At 41.4% G+C, this 24,065-nt stretch overlaps 1 protein-coding gene across 2 annotated transcripts in view; it reads left to right on the forward strand.

Moving 5' to 3' along the window:
• Positions 1–21,187, forward strand: part of LOC124181192 (tyrosine-protein kinase Dnt-like) — a 33,471-nt gene extending 12,284 nt beyond the window's left edge. Inside the window, exons 2-8 of one of the 2 annotated variants that reach the window (XM_046567509.1) lie at positions 12,285–12,412; positions 14,234–14,640; positions 14,958–15,143; positions 16,085–16,217; positions 18,275–18,567; positions 19,183–19,342; positions 19,671–21,187. In XM_046567509.1, the coding sequence (XP_046423465.1) occupies positions 12,285–12,412; positions 14,234–14,640; positions 14,958–15,143; positions 16,085–16,217; positions 18,275–18,567; positions 19,183–19,342; positions 19,671–19,919 (1,556 nt within the window). In that variant the 3' untranslated portion in view covers positions 19,920–21,187. Of the gene's footprint in view, positions 1–12,284; positions 12,413–14,233; positions 14,641–14,957; positions 15,144–16,078; positions 16,218–18,274; positions 18,568–19,182; positions 19,343–19,670 lie in introns of both variants that reach the window. The other variant, XM_046567508.1, reaches the window with a different exon arrangement.
• Positions 21,188–24,065: the final 2,878 nt, after the last annotated feature.

The raw sequence follows: 24,065 nt of genomic DNA on the forward strand, positions 1-24,065 counted from the left end.
ATTCAAGCCGAAGGTGATTCTTATCGCGCGTGTATAATTACGCATATATGTATATATGTATGCACGAGACCTCTGGGCGGCTTTGCGTCCTCGACGGAAAAGGAGCAACATTGGAAAGCTGTTTAAAATTTTGCCGTTTGAAAAAAAGAAGGGGAAAAAAGTATACGCGGATATCTCGTCCGGGGATCGGGCCAACGGGGGGCCAACAGCCCTGTCTGGTGCAGTTATATGGACCCTGTCTGCCAGTCTGCCTTTTTAGTGTGAGCCTCATCCCCCGGGAGCGGCGGCCGCCTTGTCCTGCAGGCAAAGTGATAAATGGTACGCGACAATCCCTGTACACTCCTCGGGGAGTCGGTCGGTAAGGGAAGATATATCTATCCGAGGATCTCGAGGGCGTTTCAAGTGTGCGTACATTCGTGTACGAATGTATCATACAACGAAACCTCCACCGATCTCCAGTCAGGTCTCCGAATAGTCACCGTCACGTCTGCAGGGTAGGTCAGTGTTTCCGTCCCTTTTCGTGATAATGATTACGGCCAAAGTCGAGAGGGGACTCGGAGTTTATGCCCTACGACAGGGGTAGAAACATGATGAATAAAAATGGATTATTCCGCTGGATCTTGACTCGCGCCTGTCAGAATTTTCTTGAATAATGGAGAGGCTACGGTTCACTTATTCGTAAATTTTCTCTTGTTGTTCGTTTACTAATCAACCATGCCGCATCTTTCTCTCTAGAACCCACGTCGGGAGAAAAAGGTGCATTCTGTAAGCGTCAACTGTTTTGCGACGTTGGAATCCCGAACCCAGGCACTTGACTGAAATTATACCGGATCATCGTATCTTGGAAGAAATTCTAGAATCACGGAATTGTTTTGCCGTACGGAATTAACTAGCAGGGTCTTAAACTTACTAGGGAATCGTATAATTTCACGAAATCATGTAAACTTCTTGTTAGTTAAATAAAGTATTACGACACAGTGGTAAGAGTTCGATTCAACCATTTGCCAATATTTTTTTCACCTTTGAACATCAACTTTATTCACAAGACAACATGCTTACCGTGAAACATGAATTGTCAGCTATTGTCTTGAGAATGTTGAATATTCATTTCATGAGTTTGAAAACAGAGAAGATTAGCGGATAATCACCAATGATGTGATTGTTCAAAAAGTTTAAAATTTCAACTGGATTTTCGATCTTTGGGTAATGAACGTAAACGTGAGGTGAAATTATGGTATCCCTTGAAAATATTTTGTATTTTTTTCAGTGAGTTTTCGAACTAATATGAACACTCTTAAATAAAAAAATGTCACGTCTGCCGCAGGTGCTTATCACAATAACTAAATTCCGAGGCATGATCGAGCAACTTTTTTTCCAGGTATAAGGATAGCAGTCTTGAATACATAATAGGGTGAAAATTCAAATCACCGTTTGCACAATCGGCACAGAATTGAGCCTCGTTAATGCGGGTATTCCTAATTTTGGGTCAACTTTTGTTGGACTTGTATTTGTTACTATATTGTTTCAAAATGGTAAAATGCACAGTGAAAAATATAGACACGCACTTCCTGCTGCGGTTTTCGGAGCGGCCATATGCTCGGCATTGTTCGCTAATGTCTCAATCACGCTTCCATCTGTCACACGAAGCCATGGAACAATGCGCGGTATTATTTCTCGGATCAATCGGCTCCCCTGTGCCAAGTGCCAAGTGCCAAGTGCCACCTGCACGCAATTAAATGCTGGTTGAATTCTCTGCTGGAATAATAATGAGGAACAGTTGATTAGCGTTCCTTCTGTTATCATTATTCTTATTACTTTTTCCTCTTTTGGTGGGGCGAAGAATTTGTCCTATTTACTTTGGGAGCTGCAGGCTCCCTGAAACTACTCGTGTGAACAAATAACAGAGATGTGAACGAGGCTGGTACTTGAGTTTGCGTGGACCTACCGCATGCACTGCGTACACTCTTCAGAACTCGGGTGCATGACGTACTCAAAATTTATTTTCTCACAGTCTTCATCCGAAATACCAGTGTCGTGTGGATAAATAACGGATGGCGTGTGGGTGCTGCATCAGGAATGGAAGTGCTTGTCCGAACTCTCCGATCTTTCGAAGTAAACGACGTCTTTCAACTCACGGACTGATTTTTCTAATTGGAATACTTTGTATCATACTTCGTTAAGAATTCGTTACATTTTCCTACCACACGAACGTCGCGTATCTGATACGTTCGCAAAAATACCGCAACTACTCTCGAGTGGTCAAGAATTTGAACGTGTAACGTGATCGTGGATTGGATTGATTTTTTTGGAACTTAGCTGATATACCGATTCCCTTGCTGATAGATCGCCGGGTCCTACAGGACGAGTTTATGTGCACAAAGAGTAAGAGGGTAAAAAGTAGTCGAGGGACTCTTGACGATGTCGTGGAAATTAGAATTGGGACCCTCGTTGGCGTTGAAGGAATCACGAGGGTCGGGGTGAGGAAAGAACGGGTGAGAACGTAATTTTTTTCTCGCCGTTTTTTTCACTATCGCCGAGTTTTACGGCTATGAAATTTCTGAAAACTTAGGGTAACCGGATATATCGGAGGGTTTTGGAGTGCGGCTGCTGCAGGCCGTGTCTCCCGTTTCTTATAATCCTTAACGACAATTCTCGTAAAGCAAGAAGCCCAGCTAGTGCTTGATTATTCTCGTAACTTTATACAGCAAGGTCTCAAGGTGAGTTACGACCGGTGTCACTTAACTTACGCCTTCCTGGACTGCAGGCTGTTTCCTCGTCCTCAAGCTCTCCTATACTCGTTCAGGACCTTCGGGTGTATACAGACTTATGCGTTATTCAAAAGACCGACCTGCTTCCACCCTATTCCCTGAATTACACCCTTATCCTTCGAGCCGCCCTAGGATCTACCGGAAAATATGCTAAGCACCGGCCTGACGGCTACGTTATCTTGTAAATACGACACGCCACGGATTCGAAGATCTTGCAGAGTCCAAATCGTCTTGTAATACCATGCTTTTCCGATTAGTGCTGTATGGGCGGGAACAAAAGTTGGGATGAAGTAATTCCGTCCTCTAAATTAAAGTCCTATTTCCTTGTTGCGGACAAGTCGTTCGATTCATTTATTTTCCAAGTGGTCTGTTATTGTTGAAGAGTAGGTACCGATGTGAGAAACAACTATTTTATTCTACCTAAATACGTTACTGACGTACGAAAGTTACGTGCAGTAATGAAAAAAATTTGAAATTTTACATTTTACGCATATCTACTACTTGAGTTCAGCGTTCACCGCTTTAGAAATTTCATGACAGGTTTTGAAACCATTTTGGAATTTCGGAAATAATTCGTTACACGTCTTTTGAAGTAATTTGAAAGCCTGTATTGAAATTGAGAAATCTGTAGTTCGTCGAGTTTGCATTCCTGCGGATTTCGATTCAAATAATAATCTTAATTAAGAAAAAACGTGATACTTGTGAATGAATATTTTCAAAAAGTATAGTCTTATAAACCCTTGCATCCAAAGGTGAAGGCTGAATCGAGCTGCTTGTTGTAACGACACCGAAGCGAGCAAAGCCGCGGTCAGAATCTTGCTGGCAAGTTTCGATTTTGTAACCGTGCCATGGGTGGGCATCGGTCGTGATCTCTGATCTTCTCGATTACATCTCGAAGATCGGTTCGAGTCAGATTTCGTCCCACGTCGACGAAGCTGACAACCGTCCTGCGCGAATTTGAAAAGGGACCTTCCGAGAGACGAGAATTCAAAAAGAGGCAAAAGCGACACCGAAAAATGAAATTACAGTCATCCTTTGTGCGCGGGCGTTGGTTCGTGGGGATCCGATATACCGTACTCTGCAACCGGCGCGTTTCTCTCTCTTTCTCATTCTTCCTTTTTTTCTCTCTCACACTCGGTCCCTTGAACGGCAGTTCCTTATTCGTCCTCCTGCACACCGAAGGACCGAACAGGGCTGAAAAGGAGGTAGGAGGCGCAGGGTTCGTGTTCGAAGGTGCCGGGTTTCTGGGCCTATTCACACCGATCCCTGAGAGACTGGGCCCCGGGTCTTTATTGTAGACGAAATTTCTCTCTTTGCCCGGCTTCGCCTCGGCTCGTCAAACGAGTGAAAAGAGTATTTTGACAGCGGGGGACACGGCTGCCTGCAAAATTCTCCCGGCCGTTTCACGCCTCGCAAAAACCAAAAAAAAAAAAAGAAAAAAAAAGAAAAGACAGAAATTCTCCCTCTATAGTCGATTGTGCCAAGTACTTGCAGCAAGAGCCTCGGTGGCGCTTCGAGACGACAGGTGTTTATTGATTATAAACTTAATTGCTCCCCGCCACTCGTTATCCTCGTTTTAATTGCACGCCGTCGACTCGTTCCTCTTAAGTTGCGACGCTTGAACACTGTGTGCAACGCTTTCGGTAAATACCGGGCACCGTTGTTCCTCCTGCTACGAAATGGTTGGTAAAATATATCTCAAGACTGTATTTATTTATTGTCTTTTGGTTATTTTCATAGGCCGTAAGATCGTTCAGCCGAAAGTGCGCTTCGGGCCTCCATTCGAAAAAATTGTCCCCTTTGTACTCGAAACTGCAGCAGCTGCTTTTGTCGGCCGAGAATAACTCGTTTCACGGCGTATTTTTGTATTTCATATTAGGATGTTTCGTTCCTCGATATTCGCGAGAAATGAATTTTTACCGATTTCGGGGTGAAGTTGTTCCATGTATTCAAACCTTTCTTAATTCTGATTATGAAACGGAGATATAAAATTTATATTCATTCGTATACTTCGACATTATTGTAAACATTTCAACTACGCTCTTCCCATGCGACAATATCATATTTCAATATTATTATCACCTGGAATCGATTATTTCCTGTCATTCGTTTCATGCATTAATGAAAATCACTCGTCAATGTGTCAGGGATTATTGGCAATCATCTTGGAAATTGGAAGAAGTTCGAGAACGTCGAATGCAAAAATTTTTCAGAAACTCGAATCAAGCTCTGTGCAACGAGTGTCGTTCTATATATTTTCAATTTGCAGAATGAAAGCTGACGAAACAATGAATCAGCCATACAATTAAATAAAAGTTATCAATTAGACCAAACCACGTATTAAGTGAAAATGTACGAAATCATTTGAAACTCGCTGCATCGCTTTTAGTTCTAAAATGCGAGCCTTTAAATCATGCAGCAAGCTATTGAAAATTCCACGACATCTGAAGCTGTGATTTATGTTGACACGCGCTCGTGCCTGAAATTGCAATAAATTGAAAAGCCTGCTCATTTATCCAAAGGGTTTGAAGTTCATCTACCCATGCATGCGAGTATACCAGCTACGCATGTACCCCAGGTACAACATATATTCAATATATGTATACACGCGAGTCTACGTAACGTGTATTTACCTGCACGGACAGTGTTCGAACCTGGTAACCGCAGTAATTCAATTTAACGGCATCGTTAATAATTTTGCGTTTACCTTCACTTTGTACATCGTTTGCGTCGAGGTTTACCGTAGATTCACTGTAGCCTGCGGATAGCAGTTTCTGCTGCTCCCGCAAAAAGCTGGGCAACCTCCGGCAGACGGACTAAAAGAGAAATTATTTCATGTGCAAACCGGGATTCGAGAAGAGTGGGACTGTCGTTTTTTCACTGTTTTGTGTTTTATGTTATGCTGATAACTGATAACTCTTCGGGATGTCGTGTTTTTACGCCTGCAGATACACGGCGCTGCAGGTTTCGGGTGAACGTTGTTGCGGAGAATTTTAAGATCGGACAGTGCTCGATTCTGTTGAAGGAACTATGAAATATCTGGACGTATCAAAGAATAGTTCAGCCTTCGAAATGTCAGAATATTCTAGCTACGGGCAGGGAAAGTTTTCTAAAGAAGTATACCTGCGACAATGATGAATATGGCTAATCTCGTTGTCGCGAATGGAAGTAAATAGAAATATTCCAAGTAACAAAATTCCTCGCTACGTTTTACAACTTATGGTCAATTCTTGCTTTGAAATAGCCATGGGAGAATTTATACTTTGATTGCGGGAATACAGCGAATTTAAAATAACGTTTTTCTCTCTCTGTAGTTACCCTGCATATTCGTCGAAAATCCGTATGTTGGACATTTCCTGAAAGGTCACAGAATTTTGTGCAATAATGTCGATGATTTTCGCGACGCTACCGACCTTACAAGAGTTCAGATTCCAAAGTAATTTCAGAAAATAAGTCTTCAGGCACTTTGTAGATATATGTAGTAGGTATATACCATTTACTTCAATACTATTTACAAAAAAAGTATGCCAATTCAAAATTGCGACGGACGTTGAAAGATGAAAAACGTCAAAGAATTTAGATCCATTCAATATTTAGAATTTATAATCCATTCAAATACGAAAGCAAAAATTTATCCAGCCGAATGACATTTCACTGCACAGTGAATGAATCGGATGAAATTTCTTTCTTCTCAACAAACTTGAAAGAATAATTTTCCCGAGTTTAACTGCGCGTTCTGCGATTTGTTTGAAAATGACTTACTTATAATGCGCCGCTCGAAAAAAATCGGCAATTGCGCGGAAAATAATTGCCTCTATGTGCAGGGTGGTCAGCATCTCGGTAACTACCATGGCCTGCAATCATCGCCAGACTCGTTGGCACTGATCCCACGCAGCCGGCCGGTTTAACTCACTCTGCAAGAAGGAGTCGATACGCATGCAGCTCGGTACACAGCCCTGCTTTTTATGCTCTGTGGTAATTTCTCCCCAGAAGGACCTCGGCATTATTATACCGTCGTTGGTACTTGTATTTGAGGCAAAGTTACATTGTGCCGTGTGTAGAAAAGCAGGGTGCGAGAGGTGGATAGGCCCGAGTATCGAGTCGTCACGACATGAAAACAGCCACGCACTTGCTCCATCACGGAGAGCGGTGGTGAGTTACATGCCTGTGCAGAACTCGCTGCCGCAGGCTTTGGAAAATGGCAGCTTTCACCCCCACCTTCCTAAATGCTACCCTTGTCGAGGTCTAGCACTTCTGAAGGGTCGTACTTTTCATTTGCAGTCAGGGGAGCCCTGGAAATTCAGACATCAAAGGTCTGTGGCGGAACTCGCTTTCCAACTCCGTACCACATTCTATATATATATGTATATATATATATATATATATACACACACTCTGCTATCTTACCTCGGGGGCTCGCGAAACTCAGGAAATATATTTCTGGGCTATTTTCTCGCTCAAGTAAAATCTATGATATACCGTATAGCGAATTGGTTGCGAAGTCGTTACTTGTTGATGGGTCATTTAAACCTGGTTAGCATAAATGGGCGGACTTCAGGGTAATAATCTGTTATTTCGTTATTGGAATACAGTGTTGGTGACTGTTGTGCCGAGGTTTCAACTCAGTTCAATTCTTGACATCGAGTCATTGACTTTAGTGTATAACAAGATATTTTTTCTCTGCACAACTAAATCAATGAAATCTGGGCAGTTCGAAAATCCCTAAATTTCAGGCATTAAGCTCTATAGTCTTGTGTGGTGTCAAACAATGTTTCAACTCCTCAACCGAAAATACTGTCATAACTCAGCCGCACAGAATAAGTACTTTTTGTCAAAATTGTTCTTTCGACGAAGGTGAATGGAGCAACATTAAAACCGTTGCAAAACCCGCGAATCAAAAGTTATAAATCCACATCACAGATCGTGGACGCTACGAATGTCGATTCTGGAATTATACTTTGAAAAGTAATCGTAGGATTAAGATTCAATTTTTCGTGGCCACCCCGTATAGAGAAAGATTAAAGGAAGTTCGGGCCGGAGTCGGGATCCGGTAACGAATGGCGATGATAACCGAGTCGAACCGCTGCACGAGTAGTCGAGGGTAACCTGCGAGCCGGTAACGAGACACGAAGAGGAAATTTTCAAGTGACTTGAATGCACGCGGTTGTGTACGTTGTTTGCTGCTGCATACCTGGTACAAGGCATGAGCCATGCGGGGGCGCCGATGTGTGGAATAAGTGTGCATACCGACTTATGCAGACATTCGCCTCGAGGTCGAACCACCGTGTCGCACGAATTCCTTTTGTTTCACCGCAGCAGATCGGCCTTTACCGGTTTTCTGCATCAGATATCGCACCCACGACCCAACGTGTGCCCTCAGCCCTCCTTCCTTTTATTCCTTCTCTTTCTCCTCCGGTGCTGCCGACTCCTGGGTTTCACTCGCGCACTTCGTTTTCTCTCCGGGCCCAACTCGCGTCCGGGTCCATGCAGGAATTGGTTTACCCGTGCTGGCATCGGCCAGTCGGAAGTTAAGATTCGTTAGTTTTTGCACCGTCAAGCAGAAGCTACACCGTATGACGATTCATCGAAAATTACGAAGGGATTTGAAAACCGTTTCAAGAATATCCAGAAACGTTATTTACGTCGTTGACGGTGAACCAGAATGTAAAAACATTACTATACTACTATGTAATAGAAATAAACATGAACGAATTCGCGTAACAAGAGTTAAGACATCAACAATTTGAAAAAAGATTTCATAATCATCACGTTCCAAACGATTAAACTAGTGCTTTTAATCTGATTTTTATGTTTTGGATTTATTTCGTTCATCATGAAGATCTCGAAAGATCGTCTGAAAAAAATAATTCACCCATAGTCCTCTCCAGAGTGGATAAAAATAGATTTGTGTAAGTACGGCACAACAGTTTTCAGCTAAGTTTTGACGATCTTGTAATGGACCAAAATAAGCCCAGAAACATTAGACTCGGATCAAAAACAGCAGAGTTTAATCATTTTGAATGATCTAATTATGAAACGTCCGCTTCAATCCTTGCTATCTGACGATTAGCCTGTGCTTCGAATTTGCTCAGATTCATTTTTATCTCATACTTGATAAGGTTTTCATTTCATTCGTGTATACCATCGTTCGTGGGAATATCGTTGCTGGAGATTTCTTGACGCGCCTTTTCCTCTACCCAACGATAAGTCTTTTTTTTTTTTATTCACAGTGAATCCCATTCACCCGTCAACCTTTTGAAACTAAAAATTGCTAGCTTTGGAACGTTTCTTCTATCCTAAGCTGGTAACTACGAAATTTTCCACGTTTACTATAGAATATATTTACATATTCCTTTATAATTATTGCATAATCTTCACTAGAACTATAGATACGTAAACATACGTATCCCGTGGTTGGCACACACCCAGTCAGCACAGTCCAATCACTCGTGACCAAAGGTTTCTTGGAAATCCCCCTTAATCTTGCGAATCAGATTCGCGTGACACCGCATAAGAGGGGGATTGATCAATATCTCCTAGTCATGGGATGCATGCTGTTGAATGGCAGACGAGAGCATTCGTCAAATTGGAAACCTCGGTTCGTCAGTGGTGTGCACTCTCGTAAGAAACGTCGAGGAATGCACGCGACATGCAGGCGTTCCGGTGCGAGCGGAGCAACACCTGCCCAGCATGTGTGCCGGTGGTAGAACTCGGAGGTTTCACGGTTAGGGGAGTCTGAGGCCGGCGGCGCGAGAACCGGGGTGGAGTTGTTATTTATTTTCCCTGTCAGGACCTATTGACAGCCTCCCTAAATCAGGAAGAGGATATCCTTGTTACTCGAAGCAGAAAAACTCCGGCTCCTCTGATTCTTTCCATTCGGTGTCGACTCAAGTTCAGTTCCCAACAATGCCACTGCGTCTTACAATCGGGGTATAACAATAATTACTCGACATCGCGAGGGAGGCAGCTGAACAAAATTAGCTCTAATGGGGCCGTATTGAGTTCGATCCTCCGGCACATTGAAAGTATTGGACGTATAATTTATTGCGAATTGGTCTGACCTCGATAGTCCCTGATTTTGTGTGCCCAAAGTCCAATAACTCACGGTCCCTTTGTTTCTTTCATCTCTGGAATGGCATAGCGGTCGAGGTAATCAGAACCGGGGTCTATAAAATATCGAATGTCGAATATATATCGGATATCAAATATCGCTTGTACGTTGCGTCAGGCTGAACCCGCAAACAAGCGAGCAAATCAATAGACTGTAATTCTGTAAATTTTTGAACAGGCTTTGAAGTGCCTTTCACTGTAATGATCGATTGCACGAAATTCACTCTATGCAGTCTGACATGAAAGACCGAGATCCCGCCTTCATTTCCACGAGTGCACAAAAATTACGTACCAAGAATTTTAATTCGCACCATGATATCGTGCTTGCAACTTACACGCCGGTTTTTAATCGATTGTTCTAGAATAAACTTACCGCAAACTCGTCGTCAGCTGAGATTGTGTGATTCCAAGACATGAACTGCAACACTTCAAGTGAATTCATAGTCACACTTGTTACTTCAAGTGAATATGAATAATTTCTACGGATTCTGTCTAACTTCTAGCATGATCAGAACCTCGAGTCGCATCACTTTCAGCCGTTCGTAGTGCCCGCCAACAAAAAAAAAAAAAAAAACTAACCAACGTGGTTAATTTCGGTATCCTGAAGACTTCTCGTTTTCTACTTTGTCACATGATGTAAGGAAATAAGGTGAAACAATGCGCATACACTTTAGTTGAACCATTCAGAAAACATATCCAAGGTGACGTCATGTAGGCTCGATATTTTGTCCTTTAGTGTTTACATTATCATTTTTACAACTTTTGACTGCACCAATTGGCAATTTTCAGCAATCAGAATATATGGAAATAAATAAGTAACCTCAAGTAACCTATTTCCGTGATTTCTGTGACGTCACCTTGGATATGCGCAGACTGAGCGAAAATCGGTCTTCAGTTCCAGCACACCTTATTTCCTTACATCATGCTTTGTTAATTGAAAAAACATCGCTGTAAGATCACCGCCAGATTTAAACGTGATCCTGAACTCCGTACCTGGAAGAAATGGCCAAGGGGTGAGGACTGGTCCCTAACGACGTCCGGCTCCGTTGCTGCGAGCCCTCGGGTCACCATGGGATATGCCAATTTCGTGTATCTCAGATTTACCCTGGAGAGGACGTCGCTTCTCCTCGAGGTCCCTGGCGTGTAATCGAAGGGCAAGATCTCCGGGGACCTTTCGGGCGACGGACCAACCTTCGGGTATAGTGCGCTTTTATTTTCTGACTCATCCTGCTGGCCATTCGTTCCTTCGTTCGTTCGTTATCGGATACACGATGCCCGTAGTGCAGTGCATCGCAGTCCAGCAGCCTACTTGTCGGATCCCTTCTCTCCGGCGATGGGTTCTCGATAAACGCCCGACGACTCCCTCGCGACATATCAAACAAACCAACTATGCTGCCCCTGGCAATAATGTACTCACTGGCCCACCGACGCCCCCCTACGCTGCTTTCAAACAGTCACCACACCAACCTCTGACGTCTCATATCGTGTTACGTGACGTCATCTAATATGTTTAAACGCATAAACGAATGGTGCATTTTAGAAATACGACGGACCTAGTTTCGTTTGATTTTACTGAGATGCATTAGATTTGAATCTGCTCTGATTAAAGCCAAAAGAATATAGAAAATTGAAAGATCCGTTGGTGATTGGTAATCGTGGTTTTTTTTGCCCTTCGGTCGTCGTACTTTTATCTCTTCAGTTAATTACTGCGGCAAATTGAAATGGTCCCGTGGTCGCATTCGGCGCCAATAACACTTGTCGTAAAATATGATTACGTATCTTTATAGACCTATAATACGAATTTGTTCTCCATAAAATAATAGTGCCTACTTTGACGAAAACACAGATTTGTCTTCGGAAATTCCTGAGGGAATCACTTTATGAGTGAACGTCTACAAATGGGGAAAACAGACAGTAATAATCCGAGGAACTAGAGTTGATCAAACTATTCAAAACAATCACTGACATAATATAATCGTTCAAAGTGTCTGAAACTCATTTGAGCTAATTAATCATAAGCAGGCGCTAGATTTATACAAGTAAAGAGTTGACTAGTTGTTAAGGAAATTGTTATATTGCTGTTATTCGTTTCGTGGCCATCTACGCCCGTAAAGAAAAAGTCGCGTGAGGATCATTTGTGTACCTATTTTACGGAATTAGTCTCGAAAAATGTTATTCGTACGGTAAATGCTTCTTCTTTTCTCAAGTGTTCGAGACCGTAAAAATTGGAACGAAATCGTACAGATCTATTGCTGCAATGATAAATACGCTTGGATCACGAGTTCCAGAAAGCTGATTTACTGTTTGAAAAATAGTGCAGTTCTTTAGAAAATTATTACCCCCTTACATACTTGTGAACATTGGACTTGACCATAACCATTCATAAAAAATTCCATCTTGTTCCAGGACTTCAGGCCGAGCTTTACTACGTTCGCAGCGGTGTAATCAACGAGTATGCAATGACGTTCGTGGTCCCGGTACCGGCGCAGGTTCACAAGCTGCACTTTACATGGGAAAGTCTAGCAGGTAGACCGGTAAGTCGTTTGAAAACAATTGCACCGTACCTTCTAGCAAAATATGAACTGATATTCTTTGTGGGCAGGTAAATGCACGTGTATGTACGGCTTGTCCCGGCCGTAACCATTCCGGGTAAAATGTATATATTTCAGCTCGTAAAGTGCAGCCGCGGTTGTGTACCCTTCGGTAATCATCCAAGCTGGCAAAACACTTCCAAGATTCGCCGTATGGTTACACGAGCGTATATAATTCCGACTCTCCGCTCCTTGCATCATTCGCGAGCCAGCAGACCGCGTGTATCCACTCTTATCGTTAACCCAGCCATCGAAGCGTGCGCGCAACTCTGCAACCCATTTCGTCCGCCCGTTCCGTAACCTGGTGAAGATGCTTACTGATGCGCGCTGCTGCCCAATGACGCAAAACGAATCGTATAAGGGTATCACGGAAAACCCGCTACTGTAGCAATCCGGAATCTGTTGATTGCGACGAGCTTGTGGAAAAGACGAAAGTGTTTTTTTTTCCCCCAAAGAATCACAGTATTGCTTCCGATGATCTCGGGAAATGATCGATGCACCTAGGTTCTTGGGATAGGAGAAGGAAGATCGAACGTAAGGAGATTAGCTGCAAGGTCTGTCCCCCTAATGCCCCTGATAACTCGTATTTACTTTGAACCGGGAAACTTGAAGTTCATTGTGAACTCAGCTGTTGGACAACCTGAAAACGACCACAAGTAACTTTCTTGGAAAACTATGCACTGCGCTTATCCTCCGGAATAGTGAGGGGCGGGAGTCTTCGGTGAAGAATTACAGCTCTCAAGGAATGGCAGACTGTACGGGCCCCGAAATTCACGGCATGTGGCGTACCTCGCGGTGTCGGATTGACTCGTTCAGGAGGAGTTTAAAAGAAATCCACAACCACCCGGGAGGGGACAAAGTATAGCCACGGCTTGAGCCTCCTTCGGGTTGACACGGAAGAGTGACGAGCTGCTCGAAGACATCTGTCAGACGTCTTGACTTAACGCACGCGGTCGGTGTCCCAAATAGCTTTAAAAGGCCCGAACACGCGATCCTCGGCTGGTTGACCAGTGGTATTGGTACCTGCGATACGCGCACACGGCGCACGATGCGAACACAGTCACTTTGACCGGAACTTGAATTCTTTCGAACTGCAGAGCACGATGAGCGGTCGATTCGTCGCCAATTTTGCCAACTGCATTTAACGCTTGAGTTCCTCGCAGCTAAGCACCGATCTGTGCAACCGGATGTCCTTCTCTTTTTGTTTTCTTCACAAATCGTTCTAGACTATTATGATCAGCGCGTACTCGCCGAGTTTATATATACGTATATACCTATAGAAGCGGAAATTGACCCGCTGGGACGGAGAAAAATAGAGGGCTGCAAGGATATTGCATTTGTATTGTATCAACATGAAAAATGAAGATGATTAAATTGGAGATTATCTCATCTCAAATTTCGATTGGTTTTCGAAGTCACATCATGCGTGTTCTCCTCATGAATTACTCACTCGATACTAAACTTAAAACTGTAATGTCTTTCGTTGTGGTGCGATTTTAGTTTCAACAAAACGCAGACGGATGATTTTCGGATTCCTTTGCACGAACAGCGGTTCGGAATAGACAAATTCTGGTTCGCGGTATTGTCTTATTTAACACTAGAACTACCAGACCAGTCAAAATGACTCGTTTTACATGTTCACTTTAAAATCCCTACCTTGTGTCAAATTTTTTCAAATAAACATTCAAATAAAGAAGAAATTCTGACGGCTGATCTATATAAATTATATAAATTTTCAATTACTGTCAACCATTTTGATTCCAGCTACCTTATACAATGTCGGTGAACATCAGCAACCCGTCGGCGTTAACCAGTTCATTGAACGTCTCTCAAGTTGGTGAAATTCCAATAGGCGGAGTGCAAACTTGGGCCTTGTCTCTAAACTGTGGGCCATACGACGCAGAGGTTGATCTTGCGCTTCGCATCGACGTTTCGCGGTCTCGTTATAACACAACGAGCGTAGTTCTTCGCCGGAAGAAAATATGCCTGAAGGATAACGGGTATCCCGGGCCGGAAGAAGTCCTCGTTGCTGCCCCCGGGTCCAGTTCCAGTGGCCAGATATTTTACGCCTCCATAGGCTGCGCTTGCGCCTTCGTTGCGGCCATATGTGTTCTCGTCATCGCGTACTATGTGAGGGACAAGAAGACCCGAAGACATAGAGATCCTCTGCAGTAAGTAATCCTGAGAAACCTAAGGATGTCGGAGAATCTTGTATCAGGAGAAATTTATTAAATTTCCGTTTGTGACATGGGAAAATCAAATTTTGCATTCTTTATGGGGAACGATTGTAATTTTCATGCTAGAAATTTTACGTTCTCGAAGCACTTTTCCTTAACTCGTTCATCCATTAGTTCTGGTAAACGAAGTTCGAAAAATTTTTCCGGTGGAATATTATGCGCCACTTTGGCAGTGTTTGGATAGGAGTGAAAATGGTTGGAACTTTTCGACCGATGATAAAGTAAACCGGCTTTTCATCTTTCGCCTCCAGAGAGTCACGGGGCCTCAGCTCTGCCTGCAGCGTAGAAAGGGGCGCGGGTGTTGGTCCAGCTCAGACCTTCTTACCTCCGGAAACACCCCCGCCTTTGTCGGCTGCTTCAACCTCCAGTTACAGGAGATTGGACGACAGACCCAGCCGAGAACTGCACGAAAGGATCCAGGAGATAACCGTTCAAAGGTTTGTTAATGGTTTATGCGTAAGCTGTTGTGACGGGGTTCTCAAAGGTTCAGAAAATCTGGAAAATGTAGGGACATTTGTCTCAATATCCGGAATTCACAATAGTTTTTTTTCTCTGCCGAATCTTACTCCGGCCTATCACGATTTGCAAGTTACTGGATATTTCGATGTAATATCATTTTCTGAGCTGGCAATGTGATTGTAAAATTCACTCATTGTTAGGGTTCTAATTTCATGAATACTACTTTTATCCCCAAAGTCCGAGTGCTTGACCACTTGCCACTTTGTATATATACGTCAGATTTCAAGCTTGTACGATTTCGTAAGATATCACATGGTTTCAAATACTTTATGGAATTTCGAAATATTTTATAGAACTACAAAGATATTAGAGATTTCAAATGATTTCAGAAGATTTTATGGAATTTCAAATGATTTCAAGAGGTTTCCAATAACTTCGCGTGATTTCGTGAGTAATGTACACCGAGTTCCAAACGCGGTCAACCCCTCGCCAAAGTCCAAAGTATTTGTATTCTATCTCCAGAGCTCAATGTTACCAATCTTTCTTTAGAATATTTACGACAATGTCATGCACATATAGTTCCAACTCAGGGCGAAAAGTGCTTTCTCAGCATGCGGACGTGAGTTAAGGACGATTTTTCACGTCACTGTAGAACCGCGTCGACGTAAAAGGTACAACGAGCAACAGCTCGATGCCTGAAATAAACTCTGTGCAGAGCTTCGGAACGCAATAGGTTGATCTATAGTCTTTACACGGAGTGAGGACGACGTGTAAGTTGGTCTAATTTAGTCCGTTTCGAAAATAAAGGGCTGCTTGATCGATGTCGATGATCCTCGCTACGTGGAACAACTATTCGACCATTGACGCGTCCCCTGGTATGATTTATTCAATCAGTATTCCTTCCCATCTCAAGGTGCAGAGTTCGCCTACTGAGCATCGAACTAGAGGGCACTTTTGGTCGAGTATACAGGGGCAGCTATCACGAGGAAGGCGCTCAGGCGCCGAGGGACGTTCTCGTCAAAACTGCCGCCGAACACGCCTCTCAATCACAGGTGAATATCGAGTTCCAAAAATAAATAAAACGTAAGAAAGAATAGTAATGTGTCAAAGTTTGGGAGAGGAATGAAGTCTCATTGCTTGATAACGATGAATGTGTCGCATCGTCGGAATGAAAAGTTACGAAAAGAGAAAGAAAAAACTTTTAAAAAATCGCCAGGAATTGTTTGCGCTAATGCGAATTGCCCAGAATTATATTAATATGTAGAGAATGAAAAGTCGTCGGTTGATCGAACTTTTATTTAAAAATATACGGTCCTAGTTCCGACCGTTCGAAATGAAGATAAAAAAATTTGCCTCAAATATAGAAGCGATCAAAACTACACTTCTCGCAAAAATTAAGGGAACAACAAAATTTTCGAAATTTTTAGGTGATTTTCAACAGGCTGTATTTCAGTGAAAAATGGTCGTACAAGAAATAAAAAAACAAAGCTTTTGAAGCTTGAAGACTCTAGTTTTTGAATTTTTTGGTTAAAAATTTTTCGAAGCACTATTAGCCATGCAATCCTTGGATAAAGCACGAAGAAAAAATTTTCAAAATTTTTTACATTTTTTTTTCGCTCTACGGGAATGGAAAAATTTTTCCGAGCTAAACCAATGCATAGGTCGCATAGCCTGTTTATTCAGGTTCAAGATGCTTTTTTTTAAACCTCGATACGATCACTTGTCTTCGAGATATCGAATTTTGAATGCCAAAGGATCCTTTTTCACTCAACTGCCGATATCTCTGGAACTACTGGTCGCACAGCGAGCCGAAGGGCCGTTTCTTCTTCTGCAGAAAATTTCCTACAAAAATCTGTCAAGGTTGATGTGAAAAAAAATTTTTTCCACCTGTAGCGTTAACGTGAAAAAAGAGCAAAAAAATGCCATTTTGCCTTTTTTTGGATAATCGACTGTATCTTCGTCAATATTGGGGGGAAAGCATAGGTTAGAAGAAAATTTTACAGCCTAATGTACCCCAAAGGTCCCCCTTAATCGGTAGATCGATCGGTTCAGCGGTTTTCCTGGACCGATTGATTGAAATTTTGAAAAAATCAACGGAACAAGGTTTTTGTTTCTTAAGGGACCTTGTTCTCTTAATTTTTTCAAAATTTCAATCAATCGGTCCAGGAAAACCGCTGAACCGATCGATCTACCGATTTAGAGGGACCTTTGGGGTACATTAGGCTGTAAAATTTTCTTCTAACCTATGCTTTCCCCCCAATATTGACGAAGATACAGTCGATTATCCAAAAACAGGCAAAATGGCATTTTTTTGCTCTTTTTTCACGTTAACGCTACAGGTGGAAAAAATTTTTTTTTGACATCAACCTTGACATATTTTTGTAGGAAATTTTCTACAGAAAAAGAAACGGCCCTTCGGCTCGCTGTGCGACCAGTAGTTCCAGAGATATCGGCAGTTGAGTGAAAAAGGATCCTTTGGCATTCAAAATTCGATATCTCGAAGACAAGTGATCGTATCGAGGTTTAAAAAAAAGCATCTTGAAGCTGAATAAACAGGCTATGCGACCTATGCATTGGTTTAGCTCGGAAAAATTTTTCCATGCCCGTAGAGCGAAAAAAAAAATGTAAAAAATTTTGAAAATTTTTTCTTCGTGCTTTATCCAAGGATTGCATGGCTAATAGTGCTTCGAAAAATTTTTAACTAAAAAATTCAAAAACTAGAGTCTTCAAGCTTCAAAAGCTTTGTTTTTTTATTTCTTGTACGACCATTTTTCACTGAAATACAGCCTGTTGAAAATCACCTAAAAATTTCGAAAATTTTGTTGTTCCCTTAATTTTTGCGAGAAGTGTATCTTGATTTACTAGCAGCGGCGAAGAAAATACAGACCGAAAGAAAGATCGTCAACAGGGTCTCGAAACATTTGCAAATGTTTGTTCTTCTTTAATTTTCCAGAATCACCAGAAAAATGAAGGTAACATTAGGTACTTCTTTCTGGGTTATCCGTGAACTTGACTTCCTTCTCTCCTCAAAACTTTTCAAATCGAATCCGATTTAGCCGGACTGACTTAAATCCGCTTTAAACGACAAAATACCGTTGCTCTTTGACAGGTCGCTTTGTTGCTTCGCGAGGGTTTGGCTTTATACGGACTCAGTCATTCGGCACTGCTCCCAGTCTTGGGTGTCTCCATTGAAGACAGAGGCGCGCCGTTCCTCTTGTATCCGCACACCGGCTACAGGAACATGAAGAGGTTTTTGGTCAGATGCAAATTGAGCAGCGAAGGCCCCCCCAGAGCTCTTACTACTCAGGGTGTTGTAGAGATGGCTCTACAGGCTGCCAAAGGTGCTCAGTACCTCCACAAGAAACGCCTCGTGCACAGAGACTTGGCCGCGAGAAACTGCGTGTGAGTATTTTCAATTTCTAACTATTTATGCGACGCATTTGTTTTACGTCTAATCTTTATCGTCTCACAAACCGATCAGCTTGTTCAATTAAGGATGCAAGTCGAAAATCCATATTTACTATTAATTTTGTTACGAAATAGTCGTAACTTAAGTATTTATCTTATTATTATACGCGTAAGTTACGAAGAGATATCTTTTAAAAGTGGATAAATGTAGAATACTGGAATCACAAAGAGATTTTCTTTTTTCTTCGGGTGTCAATTCAATATTGCTATTTGTTGTTCATTATCAGTTTCGGTGCAATGTAGTAAAATTATATATTTCATGATGCCAACGTGATGGAGAAAAAGTGTCTGACTGTTAATGACTTTGTAGAAAAAGTCTTCTGAATAGAATGAGTCATCGTGGAGTGAAATCAAACTAATCATACCACATATTTATTCATTCTTAAATAAAAGTATTTGCTTAAATTTAAAACGAAACGTTGGTATCTCCAATTGTATCATCAAGCGCGAGGTTCGGCAAAAGTTTTTCAAGATTTTTTTATTTTTATTCCGCTCATCGGAAGTATAAACGCCTTAAAATTTAACATGATCCATTTTTCGAAATTTCAGAGTGGACGACGACTTGAGAGTCCAGATAACGGACAACGCTTTGGCCAGAGATTTGTTTCCTCAGGATTACCATTGCCTGGGTGACAATGAAAACCGTCCGATCAAATGGCTAGCCATAGAAAGTCTGACAAACAAAACATTTACAACTGCTTCAGACGTGGTAAGATTTAAAAAGTCATAGTTCTAGTTAATGGAAATCACACCAAATCTCGTTACCAACTTATGACAAAAAATTATATTTTTTCCCAAACCCTTTAAAAACTCGTCATTCCATGTCAGCCCGCTTCCGAATTGGCCTGAAACGCGCTACTTTCAGCCTACTTTGCATGCACGAAATGACGCGTTTCAAAAGGGGCGGACAGAAAGTATTTTGTACACCACGGGCGGAATGTGAAAAATCGCCTCCTAGCCGCCCTAGATACACGATATACCATTTCTTTTCCCTGAAAGTCCCACTCCATGTGGGATAACGCTTATATTTATTTCAGTGGGCCTTTGGCGTTCTTCTATGGGAGTTGACCACCCTGGCACAACAGCCGTACGTCGAAGTCGATCCCTTCGAAATGGCCGCGTACCTGAGGGACGGATACAGATTGGCGCAGCCGATAAATTGTCCGGATGAGCTTTTCGCCGTGATGGCATACTGCTGGGCGATGTCCGCTGACGAGAGGCCGACTTTTAGCCAGCTAATTGTATGCCTGCAGGATTTTCACACGCAACTGACGAGATACGTCTGAGTCGACAACGAAGGGGGAAATAGGAGAGTTGAAAAACGCAGAAGAATAAAACGAAAACAATAATCAATAACAAATGTACAAATTTAGTTTGATTCCGAGAAATCTCAACACGTATTGCTGTATGATCTATATATCTGTAAATATTTTTTTTCGACTAGTGTGTGTTGTAATTTTATAACGAATAACTAATTGCCGGGTCTACTTTAAGGGGCGAAGAAGTCCAGATCTGATTATCAGCTTGCCGGGCGTCAATTGACCCTGAAACTGAGGGTTAAATCGAAGAATGTCTAAGTTATCGAGAAAACGTCCAAGAATGTGTCGGTAAAATCGAAAGTCGTGAATAAACGATAGACGATAGATGTCACGATTAAAGTCGGGTGTGTTGAGTTCCAGTTTTGTGTTGTCTTTCTGTACATACGAACCACAGTGAAGTTCAGTTTTAAATCGAAAGTGACAATGATTCGCGGTTGTTATACTTAATTTAGAATTGTAACATAACTAAACGAGATTAAAGAGACTAAACAAGTATACAGTATGCTCATATTCTTCCAAAATTTTCCGCGAACTATTATACTTGAAGGGAAATACTAACAATAAAAGACGGTATTCCTAAACAAAGGAATTTGAGACGGATTGGAAAATTGACTTTCAAGTTTCAGTTGACGCTCTGGTCTCGATGCGATCAGAGAGAAAACAATTCTTCGTTGATTGTAACTATCGCTACTTACGCTTACGTGCGCAGAATTGTATGCAACTGACTATTAAATTCCGTATCGATCATTATTTGACAACACGTCCAAGGCCAAGATTTTCACGCGATGAGAAAAGATAAGTTATGTTACAGGGGGAAAAAAGTTAGCAAAAGATTGACTGCGATCAATTTACTAAAGCAAATTCGGTGCCCGTGAATTATAAGCATACCTATGATATACGTATACGTAATTAAATTAAGGAAAAGAAAGAAAACATTTTTGCTGTTGGCAATTCATCACTGCCAATATTTTGCAAATTTATTTTATTATTCCTGAAATTTGAAGAGAGTAGATAATAAAAGAAAATATACACTTCAGACTAGATTACAGATGTGTATATGAGAATTTTGTATACCACTTTGCTCGTGAAAAAAAAAAAATGAAAAAAAAATATGAACGTTCGATGTGCCAATTTTTGTATTTTTGTATATATTTATTATAACCTAAATACCTTTGTAAATAGATAAATACATACTATAACTTTACATGTACTAAACAACATAACTACACGATGATTACAATATACGTATCATTGTCTCTGTAACCCGCGTCATTCTTCTGTTTGGTTTTATTTAGTTAACCTGAATAATTATTCGCATAAGTTAATAAGATTTTCTTACAATATTCTAGTAATAACTACTGAAAAATAACTCACGCACTTGAAGATAAAATAGCTCGAAAAAAAGGACGTTCACGAAGGAATCATTCGTCAAGCTATGAAATATGTCTTGTCTGAGCTCCCAACCCTGTAATTCATATCTAGTGGGCGGGTTGGGTAACGAAATTAATGGTGTTTCGGTGACGTCTTGTTTAAAATGACAAATGACAAACGTTCTTTGAAATCGGATATCAAACGAAATTTATTCTCAAAAGGATCGTGACATCTGCAGCCGAGTTAAAAATGAGAAGGGACCTGGCACATGCTTCATTTTCTCGTTTTCTTTTTTTCGGTACCTTTTCTATTTCCTTAGACGTGATGCCGCATGGTGCTTCAATGTGGTGATCATTTGAAAATTAATTCCTGGTTTGATATGTGTTACAATTGCGAACTTGAAATTAATTGTTACGAATTTTCAGGTGAAAATCAAAAGGAGGAAATTCATACGCCACAAACTGCGGGTGAAAAATGAGAAAAGGTTAGTAAAAAATGAGTCGTAGTCTTGCTGCACACTTTGTTGTTTTCAATAAATCAAATCACATTGAAGCACCTATGTAGGAATTCTTAAAATTTAATATTGAATTAGAAGCAACGCGTATTATTGTATACTCGATCAAACTTTTCTTAGCAAATGTCAGTTTTGCACAATTTTCGTAAATAAGAGAATCCATTCGATAATAATATTCCGAAGAACCTAAGTTTTGGTTTTGAGAAAGTCCTGGGAAAGTTCAAAAGCACTGTGTGTCGATTGATTCAACACGTTTTTATGACGTTGCGGTAAAACCCTTGAACAGTTTCAGGCAATTTTCGCAGCTCAGAAATATGATAATTTATTAAATCATAAATTTGCGGATATCCCATGATGAAATTCATAAAAACTATTCACTTTTATGCAACTGATCTCCGAAAGGCCACTACTCATAGAAATAAGAGGGAGCTTTCGAAGCATGAATTAAATCACCTAACGCACAACACGTCGATTTTCAAAGAATGCGATAAACGCGTTGGTGGTTCCCATGTTTAGAAATCGTACAGTGAGCAATTACGGCTTGCGATGTGTTTACTTCTGCATGAAACGGCCATCGATCTATGGACATATTCGAGCCGTCATTACCAGCTGTCATTTTGCCAATGCTTATGGCATCGATTAGTCACGGAACATTAGCCTCAGTTCTTTATCAACTAGGCCCCTCTGCAATTCATAGGCCTTGGGAACGACCCGGCCAACAGGAAGTTCGAACGTGTGAAAAACCTACACCGCTGATCCACTGTCAGGTATATAACAGTTAGTTAGGATATTTTTTAGGGAATTTCACGTATCTATTTGAAAACACCATTGAGGATACATGTATGCGGCGTCGATAAAGTCAAATAATTTGATTGAAAAGGCTAGTTCTTGATTGTCTTTTATATCAGTTTGCTAAAACAGAAACATCGGTGGTCTAATTTTTATTAATTGATATACATTAATATTAATCTTTATACATAAAGAACTGCCAGACAATATATTTTTTTTCTACATTTTTCGTCTTGTAAATATGCGAAGGAATGAAAAATAAATTGTGATCAATTCTCTGTGTAAAGAAGTAGACATTTTGTTTATATCCCTGGAATATTTATTCCTAGGAAGGACAAAGGTTTAATTAGAAAATGCGATAAGATTTTTAAATGTTTTCCTCGTAAACGGTACAAAACATGAAGGTTTGAACATTGGAGGATATTCCGATATCAATGTACACTGCACATATCCAAGTTGTAGCCGGATCGAAATTTCGACCTATTTCAAAAAGCTGATGGAAGGTTGCTGGATCAGCCAAAATTTCGTAAACACGAGAAACCTTTTTAGACCTATCAACACCTGCAGTGAACGGCTGAACTGACATTCAAGTGACTGTCAAATTGAGAATATCAATCGATTGACATTGAAACGAAACAACGCATGATGTAAGATGCAGATAGACACACGCGTGTCGCTTCTTGGAACAAATCACGGGGACTCAGCCCCAAGCGGGTCAATTATATGGGACCCAGAACGTGGCCGTTGGCATGAGGTACGAAGTACAATGTACAAAGCTGCATATAACGATGAGATGGAAGAGGAGCGGTCATCGAACGCGGCTATCGGAACGTGACTCCAATTTGTGGCCGAGGTTCTGCGGTCATTTTATCTCCAAAAAATAAACATAATCCATATCCGCAGGCGGCGACCGATGCGATACACTTCAATGTGTATTATAATATGAGTAAGTACAGGTGATGCCCAAGGTGAATGTTGATTTTCACTTCTACCATTGACTTAAGTATCTCGTTGATATTTTTTGCCCGAAAATAGCCGTCGTATACTTCAGACTGTACGTAAAGTCTAACGCGAGTCTCACGAATGTTTAAAAATGTTCCCACGAACTTATACCCGTTTACTCTAAGAAATTGATTTTACGTATCGTAGCCTTTGGACTCTGGCAGTAAAAAGTTCAGGTACTCCGAGCAAATTTGTCCATTAACCGACATCGAGATCTCGGATGCGGATCACTTCAGTCGATTTTATACATTATGTTGCGATATAAAGTTGTAAACTTGATTAAACGCGAGAGGAGAGGTTCTACAAGGAAACGTTGCACACGTTGTATAGATGCGTGAACCGCGAACAGAAAATAAACTTTACTTAAGGGTGGGTGCGGTAGGGTGGGGTAGGGTCCTGGCGATGGTAAGAGGTGTAGGAGGTGGTTGGAGGTTGGA

The sequence above is a fragment of the Neodiprion fabricii genome, chromosome 4 (genome assembly GCF_021155785.1).
Source record: "Neodiprion fabricii isolate iyNeoFabr1 chromosome 4, iyNeoFabr1.1, whole genome shotgun sequence".
In the NCBI taxonomy this organism is placed as follows: domain Eukaryota; kingdom Metazoa; phylum Arthropoda; class Insecta; order Hymenoptera; family Diprionidae; genus Neodiprion; species Neodiprion fabricii.